This window comes from Pelophylax lessonae, assembly GCF_965119305.1.
Source record: "Pelophylax lessonae genome assembly, chromosome: 5".
NCBI lineage: Eukaryota > Metazoa > Chordata > Amphibia > Anura > Ranidae > Pelophylax > Pelophylax lessonae.
In genome coordinates, this window is record NC_138772.1 from 9,799,912 (window position 1) to 9,826,974 (window position 27,063).

The 27,063-nt window shown below is 47.0% G+C and overlaps 1 protein-coding gene across 1 annotated transcript in view; it reads left to right on the forward strand.

The window, feature by feature from the left end:
• LOC309557076 (NACHT, LRR and PYD domains-containing protein 12-like) overlaps positions 1 to 27,063 on the forward strand; it is a 139,645-nt gene that overhangs the window by 87,099 nt on the left and 25,483 nt on the right. Inside the window, exons 15-18 of the mRNA XM_082259682.1 lie at positions 11,106 to 11,175; positions 20,202 to 20,257; positions 22,764 to 22,984; positions 24,900 to 25,174. Of these exons, the coding sequence (XP_082115808.1) occupies positions 11,106 to 11,175; positions 20,202 to 20,257; positions 22,764 to 22,984; positions 24,900 to 25,174 (622 nt within the window). The remainder of the gene's footprint in view (positions 1 to 11,105; positions 11,176 to 20,201; positions 20,258 to 22,763; positions 22,985 to 24,899; positions 25,175 to 27,063) is intronic.

A 27,063-nucleotide genomic window follows, 5' to 3' on the forward strand; every position in this document is an offset into this window, starting at 1 on the left:
CAAATTCATAACTCCCCACCGGGCAAATTAAAGCAAAAATATCACAAGCTTTAAACCCCATTTCCAAAATCAACTCAGCCACCCTCCCCCTTACTGGTGGAGTTCCATCCCCCACCCACCTTAACTGTACCACATTCCTCCTCCTATACCCACCAAACCTCCCTGAATTTTGACTAATAACAGAATTCCCACCACCCACCCTGGTGCGACTCCCCAAAGCTGAAGCATAGCTTCCAACATTCCTCCCAGCAGAAAATCCATCAGTTTTTTTTTAATTATCTGACACACACTTAGCAGATAATGATTGCACAGATTCGGGATTGATCTGTGCAATCAAATCTTTCCTCTGCTGAGCAGGAGGAGAAATGTCATTTTTATTTTTCCCAGCATTACTAACCCCTTCACCACCACCCACCACATTCATTGCTTTAACATTAATGTCATTTTTTATACTTGCTGGGATATTTATTATTGCTGTTGTCTTCACAGCAGAATCCATAGTTGCTGCTGCACTGGTAAGAACTCCAGCTGTCATCTTCTCTTCCACTAGGACAGGGTTTTCAGCTGTGGAAATAGCATTCTGTTTTAACACAGCAGCAGGTAAAGCATTGCAGGATACTTCCATTGCTACTTCCATTACACTTTCAGAACCATGTTGATCCCCTCCCCATCAGCAATCAGCTGGTCAATCAGCACTGGAAGACTGGGAGGCTCAGGTGAACATGAAGCAGGCTCTTTGGAGCTGGCAGCCATTTTGCTTGCCGTGGGACTACTGGTCTCAGCCAGACCAGCAAAATCCATGCCTGGGGTGTTTAATGCAGGTCCATCCACATTCATCTGATGGTCCGGGGATTCCACGGTCAGGGATTTTCCTTGCATGTCTGCACTCGGTTTCTCCACAGCGGTAACTCCAATAGGTAGCTGTATGCAGAGCACCTTCTCACCTGGGACACCATCCACTACAGCAGATGGGGCAGACATGTTGGATGGCAGCATGGTGTACTGGGATTTCTCCACCATTACTGGCTTTGCTGGCTTGTATCTCCTCTGCCCATCCTCAGGGATTTCTGATGGATCATCAGAAAAGACAAACTTGTCTGCTTTCAGGGGTGACTCCATCTGCTGGATGAATGTCAGGGATCCATGTCCACTCTCAACCCCCTGGCTGGTTGCCGCTGGTGATTCCCAGTTCTGGCATGGGGGGAGAGGTGCAGAGGCAGATGGAGCCTGGTCATCCATTAACTGAGGCTGCTGATCCACAGAACTTGCTGATGCTTGGCTGGTAAATCGCCTCTCATTGTCAAATTTTTCTTTAAATGCTCCACTTCTATCTTTCAGCCTTTCCAATAATAAAGATTGTTCCTTTACCCTTTCTTCCAATTCCTGTAACTCAGGCTTCATGGCTGTGCGATTTTTACTCCAGGCCTGGAAATACTTGGTTTTGAAGGATTTGTGTTCAGCCTTCAAAATTTTAAGTTTTTCTTCCGCTCTCCCAATCGCCCTAAAACGATTGATAACCTTCTGGCTGAAGACATCCGCATTCTCACCGGGGCCTGGACCCACAGACAGGTCCTCCACCTCCTCCTCACTAGGCCCCGTGTCATCAGGGGGATCCCTCCCAGGGCCTCCCCCAGGATCAGGCATTGTTCCTGGGCCAAGCTAGCAAGCAAGGCCCAGGCTTGAAAAGGGCTGGTTCTCACAGAGAGCTCCTTGGGTGTGTCCTCCTCCTTCTTCCCACTGACCACCAATGTAAGGAACATTCTTCCCACTGACCACCAATGTAAGGGACATTCTTCCCACTGACCACCAATGTAAGGAACATTCTTCCCACTGATCACCAATGTAAGGGACATTCTTCCCACTGACCACCAATGTAAGGAGCATTCTTCCCACTGATCACCAATGTAAGGAGCATTCTTCCCACTGACCACCAATGTAAGGGACATTCTTCCCACTGACCACCAATGTAAGGGACATTCTTCCCACTGACCACCAATGTAAGGGACATTCTTCCCAATTTTTGTTTATTAAAAGTCTTGCAATCAATAATCATAAAATCAATATACATAAATAAATATATACATATTTACATGAAAAGGGAAAAAAATACATAGCAAGTTCTGCTCTCAAATAAAGAATGGCTTTACAGCAAAAACAAAACTCACATCATGAAACACATCATTACCGGGAAAAATAATCTTAATTAGACTCACACCACCACACCAGACATCAAACCTGCGAGGTCAAGAAACAAAAACCACTCCCATTATGCATGCAGCCCTTCTTCAAAAATGAAGATATTAACTAACAAAAGCTAAGGGTGTGAAAGAAATAGCATAGGAAAAAAGCTTTTCACCCAGAGATGGACAGTTCACCAAAAGCAGGTCTGATATTCCTCCACGCCCTTATCCAGACTGCTCGAGGCTCCCTGCCCTTCTCAAGACCCCGAATCTTCCCAACCTCACCCAGAATATCGTACACCACCACCTCGACAGGGAGGACTTTCTTCCGCAGGGTAATCTGGCACCGTGCATTCCACGTGAAGTAACGGACAACTATACTAACTAGAAAAAGTGTATCCAAATCAAAATCCCAGCGAGTCGGGAATGCCCCGTACACCCACTCCGCATAACTCATGCGATAGAGAAAGGGGATGCCTAGAGCCCTCCCCACCCTTTTATACACCTCTATGTTAAAGGGACACCGGAGCAAAAAGTGGTCCATAGACTCCACTTTACCAACACACTCCGCTCTAGGACAATCCCGATCATCCACAGGGCGATGCTTCAGGTTCCCTCTCACATAGAGCCTTCCATGGAAAGCGAGCCAGGCTTGATCCCTAAACTTCAAAGGGATTCTTCCTAAGTTAATTAAACGCAACCCCTCCCTCATTACGGGGCCTGGGCAATCCCTTAAGGTCAGCGACACACTGAAAGCAGAGCCCAAAATCCTCTTCTCCAGAAGCTTTCTGGGGAGGGACTTGATATCCCCCACTGTCACCTGCCACTGCCTAAGTATTTTCAGACACGGGGCAACATAAGCCGGAAGCTTGCCATGTCGGACTCTCAGACTTTTCACTGGCCCGCCATCTTCCCAGCATCGCAGAAAAGGCCTAAACCAAGATTGAAAAATACCCACCCATCCCGCCGGGGTCTCTGCTAACATATTACCAAGATTATACTTTAAAAAAAGCAGAGAAAAGAAAACTATAGGGTTGACCATTCCTAGACCACCCTCCCGCCTGGACAGGTAAGTTACATTGCGTTTGATCAGGTTCAGCCTATTTCCCCATAACAGTTGGAAAAAGCAGCTGTACACCCTTGCATAGAGAGATTCCGGCAAGATACAGACAAAGCTGACATATAAAAAGATTGGGATCAGGTAAGTTTTAATCAAGTCAACCCTTTCCCTCAAGGAAATTTTCCATTTCTTCCAGCTTGCCACCTTGGCATTGGCATTCAACAACCTGCTTTCCCAATTTCGATGACCATAGTCACCAGGACCAAATTTGATGCCCAACACTTTAATTTCCTGCTGGGGCTCTGGGAAGGCATCCGGAAGTTCGAAGCTTTCACCCTCCTCACCCATCCAGAAAACTTCACTCTTTTCATGATTGATTTTAGAGCCAGAAGCCTCAGTGTACTGCTCTATCACAGAGACCACCTCCTGCGCCTCCTCCATCCCAGAGATAATAACAGACACATCATCGGCATAGGCCACGACCTTCAAAGGCGGCACACCAGCAATGCCCAAAGGCACCCCACACAACGATCCACTCTCTAACCTTCTTATGAAGGGGTCGATTGCGAATACATATAGCAGGGGGCTCAAAGGACACCCCTGGCGCACCCCAGAGCCAACCTCAAAAGGCCGTCCAACCCAACCATTAACAAGTGGGAAGCTCTCAGCCCCTTTATATAATGTTTTCAGCCAATCAATAAACCTCCCCTGCAGGCCGTATCTACCAAGTAGCAAATACAGGTACTCATGATTGACTCGATCAAAAGCCTTCGCCTGATCCAATGCCAGCAAGTACTTTCTCCATCCAGCAGCCCTGCATCGCTCCAAAGCCTCCCGGACAGCTAAAATTGCTGAAAAGGTACTTCTGCCCTGGACCGAGCAGTGCTGATGATTGGACAACAAATCGCCTGCTACTGACGACAAGCGCCAAAAAAGAATCTTCGCCAAGATCTTTCTATCAACATTGAGAAGACTGATGGGGCGCCAGTTCTCAATTATTGAGGGGTCTTTACCTTTTGACAGAAGAATCACAGCGGATTGCCTCATGGAGGGAGGGAGAGAACCCTCTTCTAAACAGCTGTTATAAACCTCCGCTAAAAAGGGAGCCAGAATGGACTTAAAACACTTGTAAAATTCAGCTGTCAACCCATCTGGCCCAGGCGACTTTTTGGTAGCCAGCTTCTCTATAGCACGAACTACCTCATCCGCTGAAATTGGTTCTGTCAAATCCATCAAAGGCAATGTATCGTTTCCCAATCCTGGAGTAGAATCCAGAAAGCTTTCCATCCTGTCCCGACTAAGGTCCTTTCTTCCCAGAAGGTCTGCGTAATATGACCTGAAGATCTCCAGGATCCCTGATCTGGACTTCACCAGGGAACCCGTACTATCCCTCAGACCTATGACCGTCTTAACTGCTATGCCTTGCTTACAGTTCTGGTAAGGATCAGGCGAGTGATATTTCCCATAATCTCTCTCCAGAACCAAGGAGGCATGCCGGTCGTATTGACACTTCCTAAGAAGAAGCTTTACCTCCGAGATCTCCCCTGGATCTCCTCCATACGAGACAAGACGATCAAGCTTCCTCCGCAAATGCTGGTAGGCAATATACATACCAAGCTGCTTCTTCTTACTTATGGCCTTGAAAAGTCCAATCGCCCTTTGTTTCACAAGCTCCCACCACTCTGACTTACTGCTGCAAAAGTCCAGAATAGAAACCTGTGCCTGAAAAAAATCCTCAAAGGATTGTCTTACCTCTACATCTTCCAGGAGAGCCGAATTCAGTTTCCAGGTACCCCTTCCCCTGGGTGGAGTGTCCGAGGCATTCAGAGTCACAGACAGCATACAGTGGTCAGAGAACTCCACCGCCCTCAACTCAGGAGCCGAGAAAGCAGAGTTCTCCTTTAAAAAAAACCTATCTATCCTACTCTGACTATTCCCTCTCTGAAACGTGAATCCCGTGCTGCCAGGGCAGTGCTTAATGTGCACATCTACCAGGCCTGCTTGTCTAACCATATCTCTAAGAAAAACGCTATCATAACCCAGCCTGTCTATGGAGACCCTCCTGTCTTCAGGCCTAATTATGGTGTTAAAGTCACCTCCAAAGACAACCTTCTGGGATGTAAAAAGGAAGGGCTTGATCTTTGTGAAGAGGCATTTCCTGTCCCATTTTGACTGCGGTCCATAGATATTGATCAGGCGCAGGTCCTGCCCCCTAACAGAGACGTCTAAGACCATGCATCTCCCCATTTCTACCTCAATTATCCGCCGGCACGTTACCATATCGGTTTTAAAAAGAACCGCAACTCCGCTGCAAGGCTCAGCCGCAAGAGACCAAAAGGAGGGACCGCATCTCCACTCCCTTTTTGCTAGATGGACATCGGCCAAAGTATTGAGCCAGGTCTCTTGCAAAAATAAAATCTCAGCATCAAACTCACTGAGCAAAAATAAGGCAATATCACGAGCTCTTGCAGATTTCACGCTGGCGACATTAATGGTCGCCACCTTTATCAGAGCGGGCACTGCCATCAGGATGATTGGGGTAGTCGTTTCTTAACCTCCACCACACTCTCATCACCCGAAACAGCTCTCTTTACACTATGTGACTCCCCCTCATCCATAGATGATAAACAAATAGATAAATCCGACACCAACTCCTCCCCTGATAAAACCGAAAATGTGTTGCCAAGAGGAACCCCTCCTGGCTCTAACTGTAAGGAAGAAACGACCGCTTTACTGGTCTTCCTCTTCTTCTTTTTCTTCCTCTTTGTCCTCTCCCACCCCTCCTCATCCGAATCCTCCACAACAGAGGGTGAGACATGGGACATGGACACCCCTCCCTCAACCCCATCGACCCCACCACCATCCAGCACCCCTGCACCCTCTTGGCCACGTTTGCGGTGTCGAGAGACAGGGACTGGAGGTGGAGTAGGCCGAGGGGGAAGATCCACTATACCCGCCCCCCCAGCAGCTTCCGCTAGTCTGGAGGATCTACGCACAGTAGATGTAGGAACAACAGGAGGGACAGACTCAGGGACCACATCACCAGGGGAAACAAAATCTGACACAACAGACACAGGAAGGACAGACTCAGGGACCACATCACCAGGGGAAACAGAATCTGACACAACAGACACAGGAGGGGCAGCAACAATTTCCTCTCTAACTTCAGCTGCTTCATCTTCTTTATCAAGCCTCTGCAGCTCAGTCTCCAATCCTGGCAAGTTATGCAGTGCCTCTGGGCACTGGCTATATGGATGACCCAGCTGCTGGCACAAATTGCACCGAATCTGGGTGCATTCTCTGGCCAAATGGCCTAAATCCTGGCACAGTGAGCACTTCTTGTGGGTGCAGGACGATGCAAAGTGGCCTTTATCACCACATTTATTGCACACCTTAGGCTGACCTTGGTAGAAAATGGTCAGCCTATCCCTACCCAGAAAGGCTGAGCAGGGAAGGTGCTGAACTACATCGCCCAGCACCCCCAATTTTAGTGACACTGTCCAGGCCCCTGTCCATATCCCATGCTCATCAAGGACCTTCCGCAGTGGAGTGAGGACCTCGCCATATCGGCGTAGCCATACTAATAAATCAGCCTCTGGTATGGATTCGTTATGCACCAAAATGGTCACTGATTTTATCAGAGGCTGTCTTGAGATAACCTTTGGCACCAAACCACTCCACTGCTGAAGGCCCTTGCACCTCCTAAATCTCTCCCAGAAGAGATCCAAACTTTCAGGTTTTACAAACGACAAATCAAATTCATAACTCCCCACCGGGCAAATTAAAGCAAAAATATCACAGGCTTTAAACCCCATTTCCAAAATCAACTCAGCCACCCTCCCCCTTACTGGTGGAGTTCCATCCCCCACCCACCTCAACTGTACCACATTCCTCCTCCTATACCCACCAAACCTCCCTGAATTTTGACTAATAACGGAATTCCCACCACCCACCCTGGTGTGACTCCCCAAAGCTGAAGCATAGCTTCCAACATTCCTCCCAGCAGAAAATCCATCAGTTTTTTTTAAATTATCTGACACACACTTAGCAGATAACGATTGCACAGATTCGGGATTGATCTGTGCAATCGAATCTTTCCTCTGCTGAGCAGGAGGAGAAATGTCATTTTTATTTTTCCCAGCATTACTAACCCCTTCACCACCACCCACCACATTCATTGCTTTAACATTAATGTCATTTTTTATACTTGCTGGGATATTTATTATTGCTGTTGTCTTCACAGCAGAATCCATAGTTGCTGCTGCACTGGTAAGAACTCCAGCTGTCATCTTCTCTTCCACTAGGACAGGGTTTTCAGCTGTGGAAATAGCATTCTGTTTTAACACAGCAACAGGTGAAACATTGCAGGAGACTTCTATAGCTGCTTCACTTCCAGCACTATGTTGATCCCCTCCCCCACCAGAAGTCAGCTGGTCAATCAGCACTGGAAGACTGGGAGGCTCAGGTGAACATGAAGCATGCTCTTTGGAGCTGGCAGCCATTTTGCTTGCTGTGGGACTACTGGTCTCAGCCAGACCAGCAAAATCCATGGCTGGGGTGTTAGATGCAGGTCCATCCACATTCATCTGATTGTCCGGGAATTCATTGGTCAGGGATTTTCCTTGCATGTCTGCACTCGGTTTCTCCACAGCAGAATCTCCAATAGGTAGCTGTATGCAGAGCTCCTTCTCACCTGGGACACCATCCACTACAGCAAGTGGGGCAGACATGCTGGAAGGCAGCATGATGTACTGGGATTTCTCCACCATTACTGGCTTTGCTGACTTGAATCTCCTCTGCCCATCCTCAGGGATTTCTGATGGATCATCAGAAAAGACAAACTTGTCTGCTTTCAGGGGTGACTCCATCTCCTGGATAAATGTCAGGGATCCATGTCCACTCTCAACCCCCTGGCTGGTTGCCGCTGGTGATTCCCAGTTCTGGCATGGGGGGAGAGGTGCAGAGGCAGATGGAGCCTGGTCATCCATTAACTGAGGCTGCTGATCCACAGAACTTGCTGATGCTTGGCTGGTAAAACGCCTCTCATTGTCAAACTTTTCTTTAAATGCTCCACTTCGGTCTTTCAGCCTTTCCAATAATAAAGATTGTTCCTTTACCTTTTCTTCCAATTCCTGTAACTCAGGCTTCATGGCTGTGCGATTTTTACTCCAGGCCTGGAAATACTTAGTTTTGAAGGATTTGTGTTCAGCCTTCAAAACTTTAAGTTTTTCTTCGGCTCTCCCAATCGCCCTAAAACGATTGATAACCTTCTGGCTGAAGACATCCGCATTCTCACCAGAACCTGGACCCACAGACAGGTCCTCCACCTCCTCCTCACTAGGCCCCGTGTCATCAGGGGGATCCCTCCCAGGGCCTCCCCCAGGATCAGGCATTGTTCCTGGGCCAAGCTAGCAAGCAAGGCCCAGGCTTGAAAAGGGCTGGTTCTCACAGAGAGCTCTTTGGGTGTGTCCTCCTCCTTCTTCCCACTGACCACCAATGTAAGGGGCATTCTTCCCACTGACCACCAATGTAAGGAGCATTCTTCCCACTGATCACCAATGTAAGGAGCATTCTTCCCACTGACCACCAATGTAAGGGACATTCTTCCCACTGACCACCAATGTAAGGGACATTCTTCCCACTGACCACCAATGTAAGGAACATTCTTCCCACTGATCACCAATGTAAGGGACATTCTTCCCACTGACCACCAATGTAAGGAGCATTCTTCCCACTGATCACCAATGTAAGGAGCATTCTTCCCACTGACCACCAATGTAAGGGACATTCTTCCCACTGACCACCAATGTAAGGAGCATTCTTCCCACTGACCACCAATGTAAGGGGCATTCTTCCCACTGACCACCAATGTAGGGAGCATTCTTCCCACTGATCACCAATGTAAGGGACATTCCTCCCACTGATCACCAATGTAAGGAACATTCTTCCCACTGATCACCAATGTAAGGAACATTCTTCCCACTGATCACCAATCTATGGAGCATTTTTTTTTTACCCTGATGAATTGGTTTTGGTAAGAATTCCTCAAGATATGAAAATTATTTAAGGGGTTCCCCTAGAGCAGTAATGGCAAACCTTGGCACCCCAGATGTTTTTGAACTACATTTCCCATGATGCTCTGCGGTGTAGCTGAGCATCATGGGAAATGTAGTTCCAAAACATCTGGGGTGCCAAGGTTCACCATCACTGACCTAGAGGAAAAAGTAAAAAGTTTCAGGGAGGCTGCTCTAATTGATCCCATTTGTTATTTTGGTGAGCCAACAAAGGAGAAGTAGTGGTAAAAGCACAATCATACTTTGCATATGAATTCTTCATGATCTCACTGGTGGCATGACAGACGGCGTGTATTTTGCCTACATACATTGTGTAAAAAGGCACCTCTCTTTCGTACCTCATAAAATTGAAAGGTATGAGGTATGTTTAAAAAAAAAATTGTTTCCAGTGCAAAAATCAGAAACGATGCGTTGGTTGATAAATACATGAACTGAAGGGTTAGACCCCCCTATGAGGTTTTTTATTGCTGTCTGCTAGAAAGATTCACCCTCTCTGTTTGTTCTGGTCACCATTATCACCAGTAATTAAAGTGAAGGGAAATAGTAAAATAATAACAAGAACCAGAACAGAAGTGAAGATTTCCAATAGAGAGACACTTGTTCTGGTGACAACAGTCCAAGAGGAATTTCCTTTACTTTGAAGAGGTTTCCCTCTCACTCCTTGTTATTTCTATGGGACAGGAGATAAAGGCAATTCTCCCCAATGGGACACAGATGGCAGATAAAAACCTGGTCTTGTTTTTAACTTTTCCATAGTCTATGCCAGGGGTCTCCAAACTTTCTAAACAAAGGGCCGGTTTACTGTCCTTCAGACTTAAGGGAGGTCGCACTGTGGCCAGCGGGATAACATTTTGCTGGAATCAGTGGGGGTAAACAGTGCCCCATCTTTGGTATCAAGCCCTCCACTGGCTACCGCTCACCCAACAAATTAAATTCAAAATACTAACATCATCTTACAAAGCTATCCACAGTTTAGCCCCCCAGCACTAGCCTAGTCTCCAAATACCAACCTAATCGCTCTCTTCGTTCCTCTCAAAACCTCCTGCTCTCTAGCTCCTTTGTCACCTCCTTCCATGCTCGCCTCCAGGACTTTTCCAGAGCTTCTCCAATCCTATGGAACTCCTTACCCCAATCTGTCCGATTATCTCCTACTCTATTAGCTTTTAGACGATCCCTGAAAACTCTCCTCTTCAGAGAAGCCTATCCTACCCACACCTTACAAATATACCTCCATTTTCTCCATAACCCACCCCCCTCGGTTACTGCCTTTTGTTTCACTTGACCCCCCCCTTCTAGATTGTAAGCTCTAACGAGCAGGGCCGTCCAATTCTTCTTGTATTGTAACTATTATCTTCCCTTATATTGTAAAGCGCTGCGCACACTGTTGGCGCTATATTAATCCTGTATAATAATAATAATATTAGGGGGAGGAATAGTGCCCAATTGGTTGGGTCAGTGGGAGAAACGGCACCCCATTTTTAGTGTCGGGGCAGAATATTGTCTCATATCAGTGGGATAAAATGTGCCCCAAGGGCTGGATAAAGGCAGGCAAAGGGCCACAATTTGGAGACCCTTGCTCCATACAAACAAAAAAAAAAGTTTGGGCTTTGGATACACTTAGCAGAAGTGTTGTTTGAGATTCCATGATATTGCGGCACAATAGATTTTCCTAATTTTATACCTGGAAAGATTCAATCAGTCGTTAGAAATACAAAACGAGTTACATTTAATTTATACTGTTGGATGTTGTTACTGAATTTTTGGTATAATAATTGTTTTTTATGTTACAAGACAAGATTATTTCCCATCGAATCCTTCTAAACCTGGTGATCAAGAAGAGGCTTTGATGGAGACTGCAGAGGTAGGTATGATTTTATACCTGATTTACCAAAAACCAAGCGTCTTTGCAGCACAACGGTTACTGTTACCCACCTTGGGTGGTTTTATTGCTGGCCCTATTGCAGAAATGTCCCCTCACTTCCTATCATGGTGACAACAATGCTATTCACATTGCAGGTTGTACTCATCAAAAGCTAAATGTCCCTCCATGATGCACCGCTTTAACCTCCCTGGCTTTATGATTGTTTCCAATTTTAGGTGTTGAAAGCGGTACATTTATTTTGCATGTAATTCTTAAGAACGAGCAGCCCAAACCAACTATTTATATAGTATTTTTTTTTTTACTGTGCCTTCTTATAACATCTCGGGTATGATAAAGTTTGAAATACAAAATCATAAAATATAATATAATAAATAACTATAAATAAGTTAAAGTGTATATATATATATATATATAAAGTACAGTAAAACTGCAGGAAAGGGCACTGGGGGGGGGGGGCAAACTAATGTCAATTTATTTTATTTGGTAATGTAATCCAATAGGATTTCAATATATCAGTGTGTTTGTGTGTTTTACTTTTCAAATTTGCTGCCGGTTCCACCCCCCTGCAAGCGTCACGTCGCAGGAGACGGAAGCCGGGGCTCACAGCATCGGGCGGAAGATCTGCTGGAGAGACACATCGCGGGATCCCGGGGACAAGGTGATTACCCTCTACCAGGATCCAGCGATGCTCCCTGGCGGTACCCCAAGTGTGGTTCGGGGTTACCGCTAATGGCACTAAAATTTCACCCCGAGCCACACTCGGGAATACCGCTAAGGAGGATAAGGACCACCCCACAAATACTGTGGCAGGGCAGCCCTTATGCGCAAAATCACGTACCTGTACGTGATTTCTTCTTCTTGGTCTGGGGTCCGCTCTTGCTGTGATTGGACACAGCGGGAGACAATCAGCAGGTCCATTGGACCCGATACCCGTCATTCGGAGAGAGGCAGGATGGCGGTCTTCCTATGTAAACAAGGCATAAAGGAAACACAGAAAAGCATTCTAATTGTAGATTAATTTAATTGAGCATTTAAAAGTAAATATATAACAACTCACAGGGCCCTGGGCCGAGGAGGTGGGATGATATCCAGGCCCTGGGCCGAGGAGGTGGGATGATATCCAGGCCCTGGGCCGAGGAGGTGGGATGATATCCGGGCCCTGGGCCGAGGAGGTGGGATGATATCCGGGCCCTGGGCCAAGGAGGTGGGATGATATCCAGGCCCTGGGCCGAGGAGGTGGGATGATATCCGGGCCCTGGGCCGAGGAGGTGGGATGATATCCGGGCCCTGGGCCGAGGAGGTGGGATGATATCCGGGCCCTGGGCCAAGGAGGTGGGATGATATCCGGGCCCTGGGCCAAGGCGGTGGGATGATATCCGGGCCCTGGGCCGAGGAGATGGGATGATGTCCGGGCCCTGGGCCGAGGAGATGGGATGATATCCGGGCCCTGGGCCGAGGCGGTGGGATGATATCCGGGCCCTGGGCCGAGGAGATGGGATGATGTCCGGGCCCTGGGCCGAGGAGATGGGATGATATCCGGGCCCTGGGCCGAGGCGGTGGGATGATATCCGGGCCCTGGGCCGAGGAGATGGGATGATATCCGCGCCCTGGGCCGAGGCGGTAGGATGATATCCGGGCCCTGGGCCGAGGAAGTGGGATGATATCCGGGCCCTGGGCCGAGGAGGTGGGATGATATCCGGGCCCTGGGCCGAGGAGGTGGGATGATGTGTGCGGCGTCCCCAGGGAGCTACTAGATCACGACGCGTTTCTGAGCATGCGCCAAGTCCCAAATATTTGTTTTTATGTAAACAAGGCAGATCACCATCCTGCTAGTAAGAAAGACAAAGATCTTGTTTTTCTCCTAAGCAGGAACACCAATCTCTGTCTTCCTACAGTGCAACCATCCCTCACACAGTAAGAAAGCACTGCTAGGGAACCCATTTAACCCTTTGATCACCCTTGATGTTAACCCCTTCCCTGCCAGTGTCATTAGTACAGTGACAGTGCATTTTTTTCTAGCACTGATCACTGTATTGGTGTCACTGATCCTCAAAAAAGTGTCACTTAGTGTCATATTTTCCCATCGCAATGTCACAGTAATGCTAAAAACCTCTGATCGCCGCCATTACTAGCAAAAAATATCAAATGAATAAAACGTCTATAAATCTATCCCGTGGAGATGGTGAAGTGGGAAGAATGCTCCTGTGTTCCTCCTATTTAGGAACACAGTTCTCTGTGTTGATTTCACAAGCCCCCCCCCCCACAGCTAGAAAACACCCCCTAGGCTCACATTTAACCCTTTGATTGCCCCTGGGTTAACTCCTTCCCTGCCAGTGTCATTATTACAGTAACAGTGCATATTTTTAGCACTGATTACTGTAGTAATGTCACTGCTACCCCCCAAAAGTGTCAAAAATGTCAGTTAGGGGTCCGATCTGTCCGCCGCAATGTTGCAGACCCGCTAAAAATCGCTGATCGCCGCCATTACTACTAAAAAAAAAATGAATAAAAAGGACATACATTTTTCTCCTAGTTTGTAGACGCGATAACTTTTGTGCAAACTAATCAATATACGCTTATTGGGATTTTTGTTTACCAAAAATGTGTAGCAGAATACATATTGCCTAAATTGATTAAAAAATTTGATGTTTTTTTGGATCTACATCGGTCGCGCACCTGCAGCTAGGGGGCGAGTGCGCGCCCACGGCAGTGCGCTCCCGCACCCACTCAGCAGCGGGGACTCCAATGCACGGGGCAGGCGGCTCCGATTGCCTCCTGACACCCGCGATCACTCCCTGCTGAGAGGGAAGGACGGTCGGATGTTGTAAACACAGCTGACCGTTCTCCCTGGAATGATCACAGAGCGCCTGTGATGCTTCTATATAGGATCACATGTCTCTATGGACATTTCACAAGCCACTCCCCCATACAGTTAGAAACACGCCCCTAGGCTTACATTTAACCCTTTGATAACCCTTAGGTTAACCCCTTCCCTGTCAGTGTCATTAGTACAGTGACAGTGCATATTTTTAGCACTGATTACTGTAGCAATGTCATTGGTTCCCCCAAAAGTGTCAAAAATGTCAGTTAGGGGTCCGATCTGTCCGCCGCAATGTCGCAGTCCCGCTAAAAATCCCAGATCGCCGCCATTACTAGTAAAAAAAAAAAAGACATAAATCTTTCCTGTAGCTAGTAGACGCAATAACTTTTGCACAAACCAATAAAAATACGCTTATTGCGATTTGTTTTTACCAAAAATATGTAGCAGACAACAAATTGGCCTAAAATGTTAAAAAATTTTGATTTTTAAATTTTTTTTCTGGGAATGTTATATAGCAGAATGTGAAAAATATTGTTTTTTTTTTATTTTCAGAATTGTCGCTCTTTTTTTGTTTATAGCGCAAAAAATAAAAATCGCACAGGTGATCAAATACCACCAAAAGAAAGATCTATTTGTGGGAAAAAAGGACACCAATTCTATTTAGATTCAGTGTCGCACTACTGCACAATTGTCCGTTAAGGCTCCGTTCACATCTAGGCGTTTTGGGGCGTTTTTGGGGAGTTTTTCTGCTCTAGGATCAGCTCTCAAAACGCCCAACAAGACAAATCCTATTCATTTCAATGGCCCCTGTTCACATCTGAGCGTTTTGACGCTGTAAGCAAAACGCCCAACGCTCAAAAAAGTACATGAGCTTCTTTTTGGGCAGATTACAGGCGTTTTCCATTGGTCTCTATTCAATCAAAAAACGGCTGCACAAAAAACGCCTGTAAATCGCGGTTAAAATCGCGGTAAAAAAACGTGTGAAAACGCTACGCTCAGGTGTGAATGTAGCCTAAAGTAACGCAGTGGCCTGGTCATTAAGGGTGCAAATCCGTCCAGTCTAGAAGTGGTTAAAGTGATGGTAAAGTCTCGTTTTTTATTTTTTATTCTATAAAAATAACAAACATGTTAGTCCCCTTCACACTAAGGCGACCTGTGAGGCGACCTGGTCGCCTCACAGGTCGTCGCAGGTCGCCTCCCATAGGGAAGCTGCGGACCCGTTCTAATAGGAGCGACACAAGTCGCTCCGACTTAGAAAAAGGGTCCGGAGCTTCTTTGGGGCGACCAGGAGGCGACCACCATAGACTTCAATGTTATGAAGTCCGTGGACGGCCGCTACGAGGTCGCGGCGCGCTGCTCGCACCGCGACCTCGGAGGTTGCCCCTGGAAGTAGCGTCGCTCGTATGTGAACGGGGCTTTACACTTCCCTCCTCTGTGCAGTTGGTTTTGCGCAGAGCAGCCCGGATCCTCCTCTTCTTGGGTCCCTGGTTGGAGGTCCTGGCCCCTCCCTCCTGCTGAGTGCCCCCACAGCAAGCAGATTGCTATGGGGGCACCCAAGCTGAGTCACAGCTCCGTGTGTCCATTCAAACATAGAGCCTGCCCCCTTTCTCCCCTGATTGGCTAGCTGACTTTGATTGACAGCATCGGTAGCTAATGGCGCCACTGCTATGTCTCAGCCAAACAGGTAGGAGAATCTCAGTCGGCGGAGACACTCGTGGACATCGCTGGATAGAGAAGGACCTCAGGTAAGTGTTAGGGGAGCTGCACACAGAAGGCTTTTTATCTTAATGCATAGAATGCACCTTCTGCCTTTACAACTCCTTTAAGATTAAAAGCCTTCTGTGTGCAGCAGTCCCCCTTAGCCCCCCTGAAACTTACCTGAGCCCTATCTCCATCCAGCAATGTGCACGAGAGTCTCAGCTGTCCAGGACTCTCCCTCTTTATTAGCTGAGACTGCAGCAGATACCATTGGCTCCCTCTGCTGTCAATCAAAGTCAGTGAGCGAATGAGGAGAGAGAGGGGGCGGGGCTGAGCCACGGCTCTGTGTCTGCATGGACACAGGGAGCTGTGACTCGGCTCAGGTGCCCCCATAGCAAGCTTCTTGCTGTGGGGGCACTCACCAGGAGAGAGGAGTCAGGAGCTCCAGCCAGGGACCTGAGAAGAGGAGGATCCGGGCTGCTCTGTGCAAAACCAACTGCGCAGAGGAGGGAAGTGTAACATGTTTGTTATTTTTAAACAAAAAAAAAAAAATTTTACTTTAGTATAACTTTAAGTGCCATTTCTGTCTGTTAGTGGGGCAAAACCATAGCTGCAGATGAAGAGTCAGAATATTCTACTTTGACAGCTAGGGTGGACTGCTAGCTAGTCTGGATCTGAGGAGGACAAGGACTTGGTTAGCCATTCCACCACCTCCCTACCACCTCCCTACCCACACCACCTCTCTACCCACTCCACCACCTCCCTACCCACTCCACCAACTCCCTACCCACTCCACTACCTCTCTACCAACTCCATCACCTCCCCACCACCTCCCTACCACCTCTACCACCTCCCTACCCACTCCACCACCTCCCTACCCACTCCACTACCTCTCTACCAACTCCACCACCTCCCCACCACCTCCCTACCACCTCTACCACCTCCCTACCCACTCCACCACCTCCCTACCCACACCACCTCTCTACCCACTCCACCACCTCTCTACCCACTCCACCACCTCCCTACCCACTCCACCACCTCCGTACCCACTCCACCACCTCCCTACAACCTCCACCACCTCTCTACCCACTCCACCACCTCCACCACCTCTCTACCCACTCCACCACCTCCCTACCCACTCCACCACCTCCACCACCTCCGTACCCACTCCACCACCTCCCTACAACCTCCACCACCTCTCTACCCACTCCACCACCTCCACCACCTCCCTACCCACTCCACCACCTCCACAACCTCCGTACCCACTCCACCACCTCCCTACAACCTCCACCACCTCCCTACCACCTCCCTACCCACACCACCTCTCTACCCACTCCACCACCTCCCTACCCACTCCACCAACTCCCTACCCACTCCACTACCTCTCTACCAACTCCATCACCTCCCCACCACCTCCCTACCACCTCTACCACCTCCCTACCCACTCCACCACCTCCCTACCCACTCCACTACCTCTCTACCAACTCCACCACCTCCCCACCACCTCCCTACCACCTCTACCACCTCCCTACCCACTCCACCACCTCCCTACCCACACCACCTCTCTACCCACTCCACCACCTCTCTACCCACTCCACCACCTCCCTACCCACTCCACCACCTCCGTACCCACTCCACCACCTCCCTACAACCTCCACCACCTCTCTACCCACTCCACCACCTCCACCACCTCTCTACCCACTCCACCACCTCCCTACCCACTCCACCACCTCCACCACCTCCGTACCCACTCCACCACCTCCCTACAACCTCCACCACCTCTCTACCCACTCCACCACCTCCACCACCTCCCTACCCACTCCACCACCTCCACAACCTCCGTACCCACTCCACCACCTCCCTACAACCTCCACCACCTCTCTACCACCTCCCTACCCACTCCACCACCTCCCTACCACCTCCCTACCACCTCCACTGTGTTCTGGGGCTGTATAACATGCCCGGAACCTGAAAAAAAGGGCAAATGTAACCTGTCTGCAGATGATGGATCATGTCCATAACTACCAGTCTGGCCTATGGATACAGGAACAAATAAAAAACTGAAAAATTGGGCATGCAAAATTATTCAGCCCCTTTACTTTCAGTGCAGCAAACTCTCTCCAGAAGTGAGGATCTCTGAATGATCCAATGTTGACCTAAATGACTAATGATGATAAATAGAATCCACCTGTGTGTAATCAAGTCTCCGTATAAATGCACCTGCACTGTGATAGTCTCAGAGGTCTGTTTAAAGCGCAGAGAGCATCGTGAAGAACAAGGAACACACCAGGCAGGTCAGAGATACTGTTGTGGAGAAGTTTAAAGCAGGGTTTGGATACAAAAAGATTTCCCAAGCTTTAAACATCCCAAGGAGCAGCACTGTGCAAGCGATAATATTGAAATGGAGGGAGTATCAGACCACTGCAAATCTATGAAGACCTGGCCGTCCCTCTAAACTTTCAGCTCATACAAGGAGAAGACTGATCAGAGATGCAGCCAAGAGGCCCATGATCACTCTGGATGAACTGCAGAGATCTACAGCTGAGGTGGGAGACTCTGTCCATAGGACAACAATCAGTCGTATACTGCACAAATCTGGCCTTTATGGAAGAGTGGCAAGAAGAAAGCCATTTCTTAAAGATATCCATAAAAAGTGTCGTTTAAAGTTTGCCACAAGCCACCTGGGAGACACCAAACATGTGGAAGAAGGTGCTCTGGTCAGATGAAATCAAAATCAAACTTTTTGGCAACAATGCAAAACGTTATGTTTGGCGTAAAAGCAACACAGCTCATCACCCAGAACACACCATCCCCACTGTCAAACATGGTGGTGGCAGCATCATGGTTTGGGCCTGCTTTTCTTCAGCAGGAACAGGGAAGATGGTTAAAATTGATGGGAAGATGGATGGAACTAAATACAGGACCATTCTGGAAGAAAACCTGATGGAGTCTGCAAAAGACCTGAGACTGGGACGGAGATTTGTCTTCCAACAAGACAATGATCCAAAACATAAAGCAAAATCTACAATGGAATGGTTCACAAATAAACATATCCAGGTGTTAGAATGGCCAAGTCAAAGTCCAGACCTGAATCCAATCGAGAATCTGTGGAAAGAACTGAAAACTGCTGTTCACAAACGCTCTCCATCCAACCTCACTGAGCTCGAGCTGTTTTGCAAGGAGGAATGGACAAAAATTTCAGCCTCTCGATGTACAAAACTGATAGAGACATACCCCAAGCGACTTACAGCTGTAATCACAGCAAAAGGTGGCGCTACAAAGTATTAACTTAAGGGGGCTGAATAATTTTGCACACCCAATTTTTCAGTTTTTTATTTGTGAAAAAAGTTTGAAATATCCAATAAATTTCGTTCCACTTCATGATTGTGTCCCACTTGTTGTTGATTCTTCACAAAAAAAATACAGTTTTATATCTTTATGTTTGAAGCCTGAAATGTAGCAAAAGGTCGCAAAGTTCAACGGGACCGAATACTTTCGCAAGGCACTGTATATAAATGTGCTGGGTGCCTCGTGTCCACATAAAATCAACGTAACCACTTGGCGACGGCCTGCCTCAGATATACTATGGCAGGCTGGCTCGGCTGTGCGAACTGGCGTAGGGGGTAGGTCGGTTCACAGGAGTGGTCCTGGGGGCGGGAGCGCGCCCACCCCCACTAGGTAGCGGGGATGCCAATCCACTGGATCTTTTTTTACCACTTGCCGACCACCCGCCGCAGGTATACTGGGGCAGGCTGGCTCGGCTGCACGAACCACCGTACCTGTACGGCAGTTGGCGGGAGTTCTTCTGGGGGCACGCGCCCGCCCTCATTAGGAAGCGGAGATGGGGATCCACGGAACCGTTGGCATCAATTGCACTCGCGATTACTCCCCGCTGAGAGAGAACGACGGTTTGCTGTTGTAAACTTTGTTCATTAAATACTTTTACACCTTTTACATGTATTCACACAGATCACACTGAAAAAAGCCCAAAACTGAAAAAAAAAAAAACACTACTTCATTTGGAAATAACTTTGCAATGCTTTGTACCGGAATCATGATTTTAGTGTTGTTTTAAACAAGACAAATTACAGAATAAAATGCACATTTTTTATATGCCGTAACACATATGCCGTAATTTATTTTTAAACTAACACTGCTCAAAAAAAATAAAAAAAATAAAAATGCCTTTTGTTTACTTTCATTACGCTTAAGTGTCCAAGGATTGCAAGAAAAAAAGATTGTTGCAGGACAATATTCACAAAAAGAAAGCCTAGTTTATCTTTAAAAACAATATATGTATTATGCTGGCATGTTGAATAATGACAAAATTATCCCTGAATAAAATGGCTCATAGCAGAAATTTTAAAATTTAGGGGTAAACAGATGTGAGAGCCGAAGTGGGGAATAACATGTTTGTACTACAGGTTTAACCAATATTAGTCCTTATTTTTATTATATTATAATATTCTTATTTTTCTTCCCATAGTCTGAGGAAGAGCCCAAGAGTTTAGTTTCACCGACTGTAAATGGAAAGACATACAGGTAAAGTTTTATCACTTTAATTACATTCTGATCATTCAGAGAACTTAGATTTCCAGATGTTCATGGGACAAAGTTTTAGCACTCAGGGCACCCAGGTCAGTGGTTATTTAGACCAGCTGTCGCCAACCGTTGGTCCATAGACCACTGATGGTCCACGATAAAATATTGGTGGTCCCCAGAGGTTTTGCCAAAAGTCAACATTATGGTGGATGTATAGCGGCCAATGTTATTTCCAGTGTGGGTCTCAATGCACGCTGACAGACTCAGTCAATACTATCAGTGAGTGTTGATACCCTCCTTTGTAGTTTCGGCTCTCGTGAACTCAGAGGGGAGCGTCGGGAGTAGTGCAGAGAGCAGGAGGTGAAGGAGGGGACTTTCAATGGCAGCGCTGATCCCAGACTGTGGGAGAGAGCACCAAGCTTAAACACATAGCTGGATAAGGAGGTAAGATCCAAAGATGAGTCTGTATAAGGCATTAGTGTGATGCAGAGTTTGGGGGGGGTGGGGGAGGCAGAGAGTCAGATCATTGTGTGTATAAGGCAGTAGTGTGATCCGGGGGGGCAGAGAGCCAGAGCATTGTGTGTATAAGGAAGTAGTGTGATCCAGGGGGAGGGGGGCAGAGAGCCAGAGCATTGTGTGCTTAAGGCAGTAGTTTGATCCAGGGGGAGGGGGGCAGAGAGCCAGAGCAATGTGTGTAAAAGGCAGCAGTGTGATTCAAGGGGAGGGGCACGGGGAGCCGGAGTGCTGTAGTATTGTGTGTAAAAGGCAGCAGTGTGATTCAAGGGGAGGGGAACGGGGAGCCGGAGTGCTGGAGTATTGTGTGTAAAAGGCAGCAGTGTGATTCAGGGGGAGGGGCGCAGAGAGCCAGAGCATTGTGTGTATGTAAAATTCATGTTAGTGGTCCGCGGAATTCAAAATTGTGAGTTTAGAGGTCTGTGAGGTCCGAAAAGGTTGGTGACCACTGATTTAGGCAACCTTCTTCCGTAGGACTCATCTCCCTTTCAGCAATGCAAACATCTACAGGACAATGCAGAGGCTTCAGGTTTTTGGTTGGGGGATTAGTCCAAAAACCTGCTCTCCAAACTTATCATCATCTGGAATACTTGGGCCTAATACTAATAGACACAATCCAAGCAAAAGTCTTACTTCCAGAGAAAAACAGCTTTCTCTCAGAACTCATGCTCAGGACATGGGATCATGGAGACGCCCCTCTGTGAGAATCTCTATGAGATTTCTGGGTCTCCTGGTGGCCTTCTTCTAGGCTGTCCCATTCACCCAACTTCATTCAATATTTTCTAACACAACACCTTGTTGGCATGGAACAAGCATGCTCCTTGTGTGAACCCACCCATGCTCCTATCCAACCAAGGAAGAAATTTCCTAGCTTGATGGATCTCCAGCCCAGTCATTTTTACCATATCATTGGCAAGTTATAACGATAGATGCCAGCATTTCAGGCTGGGGAGTTGTTCCTCTTTTCCCCACAATTCAGGGAATGTGATCATAGGAGGAGGCCAAGCTCTCCATCAACATCCTGAAGCTCAGAATGATAGAGATGGCTCTGCACCACTAGACTCCCCTTCTGCAAGGAATCGGTGGGTACAATCAGACAATGCCATGGCTGTGGTCTACATCAACCACCAAAGGGGCATCAGGAGTCATGCATCCTTGAAGGAAGAAAGCCAAGATCATCTCATTAATGGAGAAACCCCATCCAGTGATCCTTGATGTCCACATCCTTGGAATAGACAACTGGAAGTTGAGCAGGCAGGGCTGATAACATTGCATTGAGTTCAGTTCAGCAGGGAAAATGATGTCAGCTACCAACAGGAAATTAGGAGCTTGGGGACATTGGGAACATTTAGGTTCTAACCAAGGCTTTTTTTCGCCGAGAATAGGTGCAGGTACTCCCCTCTTCTGAGTCACCCCTTGTCTCCACCCCCTACCCACCTCCGAGTACTTTACTTTGGTTCCATCCTCTACCACCCACCAGTACCCCCCCCCTCTTTTAGAGAATACAGAACCAAGTATCATGTTGTGGTTCTAGGTAATTTGTATGGAATTTGTTAATGATAACTAGAAAAGCAGTCAAATAGATCCCCTGGAATCAGCAACAATAGACCCCCCCCCCCAACAATAGATCCCCACCAGCAACAATAAATCTTCACCTGCTACAATCCCACCCCCCCCCAATAAATCCTCCCCTGCAACTATAGACCCTACCCAACAACAATAGCCCCCCAGAAACAATAGTTCCCCCAAGCAACAATAAATCCTCCACTGCAACAATAGCCCCACACACAACAAAATGCCCTCCAGCAACAATAGATTAACCCCAGCAACAATAGATCCCCCAGCAGCCAGCATCAGTAGGCCCTTCAGCTCACCCCACTGACCCCAGCACCCCTTTGCCATTGCATACATTCAGACTGAAGGAAACTGCGTTCCCCCTGAAAAAAAACCCTGGTTCCAACGTAATAAAGGTATTTTTTCTTTTATTATTTAGGCTAAAACTGAAGCCTGGCCGACTTTTCTGCTGCAAAGAGACAGGAATCATGTTCAAAGTGAAATCTGAAGTCATCATCACATATGAGCTGAGATTTGAGAGTGACAATGTAAATAAAATACAGGACAATGGATATGACATTGTGGGTCCAATGTTTAACATAACCGTAGAGCCCAAAGTAGTGTCAGAAGTGTACCTACCACATCACATGTGCTTACAAGGTAGGTCAAAGAATTGTTATCATTTTATTTAAGAAAGTGTTGTAAGCACTGGCTGACCGCGGCAGGCTGTGCGAAAGGACATAGGGTTACGTCGGTTGCGGGAGTGGTGCTGGGGGACGAGCGCCCACTTGGCAGCGGGGACTCCGATGCACAGGGCAGGCGGCTCCGATTACCGCTGGCCACCCGCGATCGCTCCCCGCTGAGAGAGAAGGACGGTCAGCTATTGTAAACACAGCTGACCATTCTTCTCTCTGGAATGATCACAGAGTGCCTGTGATCCTTCTCTATGGTAATTTTACAAGCCACGCCCCCATACAGTTATAAAACACCCCCTAGGGTCACATTTAACCATTTGATCACCACTGTGTTAACCCCTTCCCTGCCAGTGTCATTAGTACAGTGACAGTGCATATTTGTAGCACTGATTACTGTAGTAATGTCACTGGTCCCCCCAAAAGTGTCACAAATGTCAGTTAGGGGTCCGATCTGTCCGCCGCAATGTCGCAGTTCCGCTAGAAATCACTGATCGCCGCCATTACTAGTAAAATAAATAAATAAAATTACATAAATCTTTCCCCTAGTTTGTAGACGCGATAACTTTTTCGCAAACCAATCAATATACACTTATTGCGATTTTTTTTTTTTTTTAACCATAAATATGTAGCAGAACACAAATTGGCCTAAAAAAAAAGGATGAAAATTTTTGATTTTTACTTTTTTTTTTGGGGGGGGGGGGGGGGGATGTTATATAGCACAATGTGAAAATATAGTTTTTTTTTTTTTTTCAGAATTGTCGCTCTTTTTTTGTTTATAGCGCAAAAAAATTAAAATCGCATATAAAATATGGCTGCCCCATGTGCATATAAACATACAAGCTATACTTAGCAACAAGGGTTTTAAAACCCCAATGAACATTGATAGTGTAGCACCCTCCAAGATAGGTCCTAGGTTTAGGTAGATTTGGTTATTGCTCACTGTAATCAATGTGGTTGTGTTGATTATGCTTGTCTGTTCACTGTTTTACTTACTGCAGGTTTGTTTGCTCTCTCTGCTTTCTGAAGAACTGTGGTTTATTCTGGAATGTAGGTGTGGAGCAAGGCAAATGGGCAGCATTATTATTTATATAGTCTTGACCAATCCCAGGGAGGGTGGCCCAGATAGTTGCTGGGAGTCTGTATAAATTCTCAGAGACACAGAGCTTCCAGGTCTTTTTCCTTGGAAGGAAATCAAAGCCTTAGGGGGGCTGCTTGCCCCCTTAGGGCATCCTGTCATGTTCCTACAGGTTGCTGAGGCCTTGGGTGGGTGACCTGAGGGCCTGCTTTGCTAGAAGCTGCAGAAAGATGACGGAGGGACTGTCATCTGAGGATCTAGTCTGGTATCACAAGAAAAAGGTGTCACATGGATGTTGAAAGGAGGTAACCAACTTTCCAAGAGCATTTGTGAGTACAGACTGGTGAGAGAGATCCTAGAGACTTTGGGCTGAGGCCGTTCTCTTGTAGGCGTCCAGTGTCCTGAAGAGCTTAGTCTATTTAATTCCTAATGAAAGGACTTGGCTTGGACTGTCCTCCAAATGAAGAATTACCATTCTCAAGTTTTCTACTGGCTCATAGTTCTTCAGAAGATAAATGTCCTCCCATACATAGTTTCTGGAGTATCCTACTCATATCCCTAACCCCATCCAAATTACCCAAATATAAAAACACCAAAAAAGGGAACCCTTAGACTTAGAGTTTTACAATGCCTCATGGGATGTGCAGTTCCGCAACAGCTTGAGGGCCGTAGTTTGAGGATCCCTGCCTTAGACTGTTAATTGAGCCGAAAAGTGACTGTGACCGTGTGCTTGGCTGTGGGTCAACTGTTGGGAAAAAGAACCCTGAGCATCTTTCTAAAATTAAAATGTATTTTAATTCTTTAGGTCTAAAAAGAGGCATCTCTCTAATTAGATGTGGCAATTTTAAGGATGGAACATTTAACATAATAAAACCAATAACCATTGGGCCATCTCACATTATACTGGAAAACCCCTCCTTTTCTAGTCTTGTTGCTCTGTTTTCGAAATTATGGAGAAGACCTATTCCATTTGAGGGGAAGATTTTGGTATACAGCAGGGTGGTTTGCCCAGAAGACGTGAACTGCTTGGAGTATAAATTTCATCTTTATGTGATACCCAGGAACCAGCCGGAGATAAGGGTGAGCAAAAGACAAAAAAGAATCTTTATTTTTATTTTGGATAAGATATGGAAGAGTTATAATCTCTGTCATTGAATACTCTTGGGAGATTCATTCGCTGTTCGTTCTGGTGACCATGATAAAGGAAGTAATGGGGAAGCCAACATTTTTGAGTTATCCCAGGAATAAGGGAAATCTTATGATGGAAAATCTGTTCTGCTGGTAACTGTCCAAGAGTGGATATCCTCTTTGTATTGAAAGGAACTCATCTGTCATGCTGAGGCTTTTAACCCCTTGCCTACCGGGCACTTTCACCTCCTTCCTGCCCAGGCCAATTTTCAGCTTTCAGCGCTCTCACACTTTGACTGACAATTGCGCGGTCATGCTACACTGTACCCATATGAAATTGTTATCATTTTTTTCACACAAATAGAGCTTTCTTTTGGTGGTATTTAATAACCTCTGGGTTTTTTATTTCTTACTAAAAAAAAAAGAAAAAAGACAGAACATTTTGAAAAAAAAAAAAGTTCTTATTTTCTGTGAGTAAATTTTGAAAATAAATACATTTTTCTCCTTCACTGATGTGCACTGATGAGGCTGCACTGATCGGCACTGATAGGCTGCACTGATGAGGTGGCACATATGGGCACTAATGAGGTGGCACTGATGAGGAGGTACTAATATGCCGTACTGATGAGCACTGATAGGTGGCACTGATAGGCAGCACTGATGAGCACTGATAGGTGGCACTGATAGGTGGCACTGCTGGGCACTGATAGGTGGCACTGCTGGGCACTGAGAGGTGGCACTGCTGGGCACTGAGAGGCGGCACTGATGGACACTGATGGGTGGCACTGATGGGTGGCACTGATTGATACTGACGGGTGGCACTGATGAGCACTGACGGGCAGCACCATCAGTGCCCACACTCAGTGCCCATAGTGCTGCTAGTCAGTGCCCATCAGTGCCTAGATGAGCAGGCACTGATGGGCACTGACTGGCAGCACTATGGGCACTGAGTGTGGGCACTGATGGCAGGCACTGTGGGCAGTAATGGCATTTTTTTTCTCTTGTGTAATCAGGGCACTGGTGATCAGTGCCCTGATTACATTCCTCTGTGTTCCCCTTACCGCTGACGGCTCTCCTCTTCCTCACACTGCAGTCTCTGTGTGAGGAAGGAGAGCTGGCGATGAGAGATGATCTCAGATGTTTACATATGAGATCATCTCTCATTGCACGGTCCGATCACGTGGTAAATGGCCGCTGTGATTGGTCATTTACCACGATCTGTGATTGGCTGTGTCCAAGGGACACGGCCGACACAGATTTTCCCCGATGCGCACTCGCGGGAGAGCGCGGGGAGCCTGCTTCTGGGAGGCCGTTTAAAGACGGCCTCCCGGAAATTCGAATCCGCGCTGTAGCCGTACTTCGGCTATAGCGCGGGCGGCAGGTGGTTAAAGAGGAAGTGAGGGGAAATCTTCACAATGAGATACTAAGGGCAAATAAATAGGGGTCTTAACTATTCCCTGCTATATGCTAAACTAAAAAGAAGGTTTTGGCATTATAAACAATACAATCTTCTGGGATTCTTGTTATTTTTTAAAATGCCCTGTAATTTTTAAAATGTCCTTGGTAAATTCTGTGACTAGAAGGATTTTCGTTTTGTTAACAACAGGAAGATATTTAAAATGTTTTCTGTAGGAGCTATCTTGATCCTGCCAGTAGATCCACTACTTTTCCACTATCTTTAACTCGCCAAGCTGTCCAGCAGAAGAGACAAATATAAAACTTGGGACGGGTAATTTACCACTATGGGATGCTCACAATGATCAGATTTTATTCATTCTAGCAAACACGTGAATGGGGTAGCGGTTCAATGGATGTTAAGAATCGTTTTTGGAGGTTGTTGA